Source organism: Macrobrachium rosenbergii, chromosome 57 (genome assembly GCF_040412425.1).
Source record: "Macrobrachium rosenbergii isolate ZJJX-2024 chromosome 57, ASM4041242v1, whole genome shotgun sequence".
Classification (NCBI taxonomy): Eukaryota; Metazoa; Arthropoda; class Malacostraca; order Decapoda; family Palaemonidae; genus Macrobrachium; species Macrobrachium rosenbergii.
Window position 1 is genome coordinate 9,860,395 of NC_089797.1, and position 7,500 is coordinate 9,867,894.

At 33.2% G+C, this 7,500-nt stretch overlaps 1 protein-coding gene across 1 annotated transcript in view; it reads right to left on the reverse strand.

Moving 5' to 3' along the window:
• Positions 1-7,500, reverse strand: part of LOC136837117 (relaxin receptor 1-like) — an 89,945-nt gene that overhangs the window by 50,746 nt on the left and 31,699 nt on the right. Inside the window, 2 exon segments of the mRNA XM_067101725.1 lie at positions 44-124; positions 5,962-6,078. Coding sequence (XP_066957826.1) covers positions 44-124; positions 5,962-6,078 — 198 coding nt within the window.

Below are 7,500 nucleotides of genomic sequence, written 5' to 3' on the forward strand. Positions count from 1 at the left end.
ACACCAACTTTCAATAAAGTTCTTGGAAGCACAGGATACTCACTGCATTTGTGTCTTTCCTTCCAAAGGAAAACTTTCTTCTTGAGAATCGAAGCCGTGTGGTTGTTGTCGCCGGAAAAGTCCACTGAAACAGAGAAAGTGTTTAAAGTTAAGATACAAAAGTCAGCGTCGTTCTTTAAAGCAAATCTCTCATAGGATGAAAGATTGCAACTGTTAAAGGGGACATAACGTGTATTTTGAAAAGCGCCCTGTTCGTCAGCTATTTGTCAATACCTAAGTTAATATGCATGTTTTCGTCATAATGTATTACGACGAAAATAAATTTTAAATGAGTTACTCAATTTATATGATGATATATAATTATATATCATCATATACATCGAGTAACTAATTTTAAATTTATTTTCGTTATATATCAAAAGCAATTTATTCATTCTTTATTTTATTTATTTATTTTTTTTTTTTTTGCATTTTGATCACCGAGAATTAGTTATAATGAAAAAGGATATAATAGAGTAGAGAGTCAAGTAAAATAAAAACTCACATAAGAGAAGAGAAGACAAAGAAGATATATGCCAAAAAATAAGTTTATGTTAAGAGAAAGAGATTAATATTGCCAAACATTGCTAACAGGAGGAATGTTATGCAAAGTCTCTATGGCCGTGATGTTTTAATTTCACTTTTCCTTTGCAGTCATGTAGACGAAAAGCTTACTCTTACACCCAGTTTATAATGACAGGTAAATAACGATATGAAGTTCCATTGAGTTCCGGTAGAATATGTATCTAAAGGCAAAAGAGCGACAATGGTATATAGTATAAACAATAGCTTGTAACAATATTTCCAGTAAAGTTAATGTGCTGTTAAACGATAGAAATAAAAATAGAAATGAACGAACGAAAGCTGCATATATATATATATATATATATATATATATATATATATATATATATATATATATATATATATAGATATATATATATAGATATAGATATAGATATAAATATATATATATATATATATATATAAATATATATATATATATATATATATATATATATATATATATATATATATATATATATTAGGTTTTTTCTTGCTGTGCTGATGTGAATCCCTCGTATGATTCAGTTGTGATGATGAACAAAAATAAGAAGAAAAGGATGTACTGTTTGGAATAAATCGATGAGAGATAGAAGAAGTATTGTTGCACAAAAATAATGAATAAACCATCTCGTTATATACAGTTCAAACAAATGTTCCTTAGGTGTTCCTTGTGATGCTCTTGTGAATCTCTCATGTGGTTCGGTTGTCATGATCCCCTTTTGGGGGGAGGGCTAGTGCCGTCTGTGCACCGCATGCAATGCAATGTAGGCATTACTTAAGGGTCTTCGCAGCGTCCCTTCGGCCCCTAGCTGCAACCCCTTTCATTCCTTTTACTGTACCTCCGTTAATATTCTCTTTATTCCATCTTACTGTCCACCCTTTCCTGACAATTGATTCATAGGGCAACTGCGAGGTTTTCCTCCCGTTACACCTTTCAAACTTTTACTGTTAATTTCCGTTTCAGCGCTGAATGGCCTCAGTTGTCCCAGTGCTTGGCATTTATGCCTAAAGTCTATAAATCAATCAATCAATCAGTTGTCATGACGAACAAAAAAAAAGTAAAAATCGTAATAAATTGACGAGAGAAAGAAGTATTGTTGGACAAAAATAATGATTAAACCTGTTTTCCTAAAGTGCAGTTTGCACTTTACACTTTATTGTCATGTGCCACTCAAAATATATATTTCCTCCAAAAATTTCAGTACTTTACGCAAGAATCAAGTCTGATATCGGAAAAAATAGATAATCATGTAATGACATAATTAACGTGTATAGCTCTCGTAACGGTAGCTACTGCACCCAGTCTGTAAAACGAAGCAATATACAGATTCATTAACGATAATTACGCTGGTTTTATGAATCGTTTATATTGAATCACTTTGAGACAACAATCTCATCACATAACATTCACAATGAAATTGATAGTTTGAAGTTAGAATATGACGCAACGAATCGGATAAATTAGATTTCTTACTGTCATCATTACAACTTATTATGAGACCAATTGAAAACTCCCATCTCAGATTAATGATCATTGCTCCTTTATCAATCTGCGAGCCTTCATAACCATTAATCACTCGACGTGATGTGTATATGGCGGTCGTATATCACTAATTAACATAGCAAGGTGATAAATCTTTCGTTATGAATTTCTTCTGAGCATCGTCTTACCTGGGAAGCTCAAGGTTATTTTGCTTCATAAGTATTCTTTAGTATTTAAGTCTGTGGTTCTTAACCTGGGGGGCGTCAGTAATTTCCATTGGGGGGGGGGCGAGCCCTAGGAAAAAATGAAAAATTCTCTAATTGTATTCGTTATTCTCTTAACAAGAGTCGCTCAGAAGCAGTGTCAAGTATCTCACTAATTCATTCCCAAAAGAATAAAAACACCCTTTCTGCTTCTCTTTTTTCCCCCCTTTAAATTGGGAGGTAATTTTACTTATAGATGCGGGGGGGTCGTGGAGAGTAGGACCAACTCTTAGAGGGGACGTGGTAATAAAAAGGTTAAGAGCTACTGATTTAAGTAATGTTTTCTATTATTCTGCCAATTGCATGACACACAAAGGTTCTTTCTTGCATAGGTTTCTAAATTTAATATCGTAAAAATACAGAAATCTTAAGTCTTCAGGGCTACAACCCACCTTCGTCTGAAAAAACTTAAGTGAAAGATAACTTATCGGTTACCTAGATATGTCTTTGCAGATCTCACTATAAGTTCATGTACAAAGACACTAAAGATACTGAGGATAAAGTAAGGCCCTTTTCTTGAGTTTAAAACTTGGTATATGGTTAGAAATACATTTAGAATTCTTAAGCTTTGCATGGACTACGTTCCTTGTCTACAGAGGAATGAAATTAAATAAAAATTTCAACACGGACAGATCTTTTATGTCAGGAACCTGATGTAAATATTTTGAGTGTTAAGATTTTGCTTTGTTTCATTCCCTCTGATGATAAGGACATTATTCTTCGTAAAGCTTAAGGATTTTAAGCTTATTGTTAATAATATACCAAAATGTCCACTCAAAAAATTCTTTAAAATCCTCATTTTTAGTTTCCTTTAAAAGAAAACTATTCAGGTGGCTTTATCTGTCCGTCCGCATTTTTCTGTCCGCCCTCAGATCTTAAAAACCACTAAGGCTAGAGGGCTGCAAATTGGTATGCTGATCATCCACTCTCCAATCATCAAACATACCAAACCGCAGCCCTCTAGCCTGAGTAGTTTTCATTTTATTTAAGGTTAAAGTTAGCCACAACCGTACTTCTGGCACCACTATAGGTACCACCAATACAGGCCACCACCGGAACGTGGCTGAATTCATGGCCCGCGGCTAAGAGTTTCATGGTCCGTGGCTGAAAGTTCCATAAAGCAGTATACGCTGTACAGAAAACTCGATTGCGTCGAAGAAACTTCGGTGCATTTTTTACTTGTTAAAGAACATAATTAACACCTCATAGTCTTCACTCAAAATGCTATCACGTGGGTCTGCCCCTCTCCATCTCCCCTTGGATTGCGATAAGGATTACCAGGTACATGATAGCGATCAAACACAGCAACGTTATCCGTATTAGTTTCTCTAATGACCCCCATAATGCCGGTATCCAGTAAGACATAATCCGTATTGATTCTCTCTCAGCTACAAGAGGATTGGTGCCCGACCATTGGAGGTATACGCTGAATTAATAGCCTTACGTAAACCGTGCGTTTTTTCGTAGTATTCCTTTTGAACGTGATTTTTCAGTTATGAAAGTTCACTCTGTGATTCTGGTCCTATCAGTGAACTGCTAGATTATTAATTATGTCAATCGTTATTGCTGTTTTCCCATGTTCGGAGAAACATTTCCTCCAAATTCCTGTTTGTCTCGACGGCTTAGGAAAGTTTGCAAGTTGATTTTCCATAATTTTTGCTTTACGTTTTACATATGTTACTTCTCAGTAAGTTAGTTCTTCGTTGGACTGGTCGGTACCGTTCTCGGCTAGCACCCTGCAGGGCCCGAGTTTGAATCTCCGGCCGGCCAATGACGAATTAGAGGAATTTATTTCTGATGATAGAAATTCATTTCTCGCTAGAATGTGGTTCGGGTTCCACAATAAGCTGTAACTCCCGTTGCTAGGTAACCAATTGGTTCTTAGCCACGTAAAATAAGCCTAATCCTTCGGGCCAGTTCTAGGAGAGCTGTTAATCAGCTCATTGGTCTGGTTAAACTAAGGTATACTTACTTTTTTCTCAGTAAGTTGTTGTAATGGAACATTAATTTATAGTTATCATTCGTAATGTATCTTAATTCTGTTACCCTGTTTTAAAGGACAATTTTTTATATATATATATATATATATATATATATATATATATATATATATATATATATATATATATATATATATATATATATATATATATATTTATATCACAATTTCCTTTGTGAGTAAAACCATTCTCCTAGCTTTCTTTACTGCTGTCTTTCAAAGCCTCAGTGGGAAAGCTAACTTTTTTATAAAAATTATGTTAAAAAAATACCGAATATATGAATTCTGAAGTGTCCCCCAAGGACAAACCTTAATTTCAAAACCTTCAGAGGTTTTTCTTGCGCTGACATCAAAGACTTTGGTCACTTTGGTCTGCATTTCTTTCTGTACTTAATTTTATGGAAGGTTCCTGGGCATTAAGAGCAACTCAAAATTCTTGTCTCTCTCTCCCCAGATCTTTATTTAACAGCGCAAATACGTCACCCTTGCTTTTCCTTCAAGTGATCAAACGAAGCCCTTTGATGTGGACTTTGGGTCACCAGAAAAGTTCTCAAAATACTTCATACGCAGTTTGGCGAGCATAGGAGAAAAAGAACGAGTCAAAAATGCTCCCAAGTTTCCTCGGCACAATGGACTTTTCTGTACAGCCGCTACAGCGTATAATCCTTCGGTGGTCTCGGTATAATGCTGTATGAGCCGCTGCCAATGAAACTTTAACCATGGCCGGCCTGGCCTGTATCGTTGCCAGATGAACGCTTATGGCTAAATTTAACCTTAAAATAAAATTTAAAAACTACAGAGGCTAGAGGGCTGCAATTTGGTACGTTTGATGATTGGAGGGTGGATGATCAACAGAGGAATTTGCAGCCCTCTAGCCTCAGTAGTTTTTAAGATCTAAGGGCGGACAGACAAAGCCATCTCAGTATTTTTTACAGAAAACTAAAATGGATCCTGTGTTCAAGAATTTAGTTGTCCGTGTGACGGTAAAATAAGACAAACCTTTTGAATGGAAAGGGAAAATTAGGGCAACAATTTGGTACTTCATATTGGCCAGGGGAAGAAATAATATAGAGGATAATAAATATCTAAAGAGCTGCATGGTAAAACAAATTGTTTCATGGAGGGAATCATAGCATGATTGTTGCTGACATGAATAAAAAAGCTGACCGTTTGTCACAATCTGAGTGTTAAATGAGGGGAAAATATGTCCCAGGCAAACCTGTAAAAAAATACAATGTCTAACAACCTCATTGCTATGAAACTTACCGAGAAGTATATGCATATGTATGTAAGTATGTGTGTATAGATATACACTGTATATATATATATATATATATATATATATGTATGTATAAATATGTACATATATATTTACATATATATGTATATATATACATATACATGTATATATATACATATACATACATTTATATATCATATGTGTGTGTGTTTGTGTATGTGTGTGTAATATGACAAACCTAACGTGTTTACTTGTAGTAAAAGATAAATAGTGACCCTCTTCACACCTTATGAAATATGTTGAATATAGGACTGTGTGCATTAGAGGAAGATCATTAAAAAAAAAACATTTCACTTTTCTCTCCACTTACAGCAGTTGCGTTCATCTTCGCCTCCCGGACAGTCAAACTCGGAGTTGCATCGAAACCTCTGTTCGATGCATTTCGTGCTGTTGTCTCCACAGGGGAACCAACCAATCTCACAAGATCCTGTTGATTAGAAAAGATTATTAGAGTCACCTTATGTTTTCATATCAAGTCTATATACTGACTATGAATAAGCCTTGAATTATATATATAATTATATATATATATATATATATATATATATATATATATATATATATATATATATATATATATATATATATATATATATATATATTCATATATTAATGTGTATTATACACACACACACAATTGTTATGTATATGGTAGAATTATATATAGGATATATATAAACTGGATATATATATATATATATTCATTTAACTTTATCACATACACAAATTTTTGGACAACAGTAGAATTATCAATTCAAATGGATACTGTACACTAAATAGTATTGATAATGTGGAGTTGTTTGTCCAAGAAAACTTGTTAACTTTATCTGAATGAATACTTGTACATATATTGATAATGAGGTCCTGTTTGTAAAGAAATATATATAATATATTATGAATAAATATATCCATATATATACCATCCAGTTATATATAGGTATTTAGTAATTCTAATATATATATATATATATATATATATATATATATATATATATATATATATATATATATATATATATATATATATATATATATATATATATATATATATATATATACATATATATATAATCATGAAACTACAAATTAATATCCAAATCACGTTACTTCTGGGAATATCCCCGGTGAAAATTATCACCAAAAGGGAATTTTTTAAGTGATAAATCGATCGGTACCACCGGGTCTCGATCCCTAGACACAGTACCTTCCAACGACTCCATTCGACGGTCAAACCATGGCGGCACCGATCCATTTATTACTTAAAAAATTCCCCTCCGGTGATAATTCCCCATCGGAGATATTCCCCAAGTACATAAATTGGATATTAAACGACATTTGTATGTTCATGATTGTATATAAATCATGGTGTGATAAAATCTCATATATATATATATATATATATATATATATATATATATATATATATATATATATATATATATATATATATATATATACACACATACATAAATGTATAAAAATGCTAAAACCAGGATTGTATCTTATGCATTTTGAGTTTGATACAGAGGAACACAGCTGACTTATTTACAACGCTATAAATAGAGATATAAATTGATTTTGACTCTGCCTGACATATTCGTAAGTATATATCACTTGACTATTATCTGATTGTATTGTTTTGTCACTAGTTCATGCGAGACTTCCTTATACAGTACTCTCAAGTGTTTAGCAACACATGCCCTTTAATATAGAATTCAATTTGCCTCAGGAATGAAGATATTCTACTATATTTGATGTGTATCAACAAGCCGGGTTTCGAACTTACGCCTTTTGCGATTAGTGCGGAGGTAGACAGCTGTTTTATCCATTTCACCTATCAAGAGAGTTA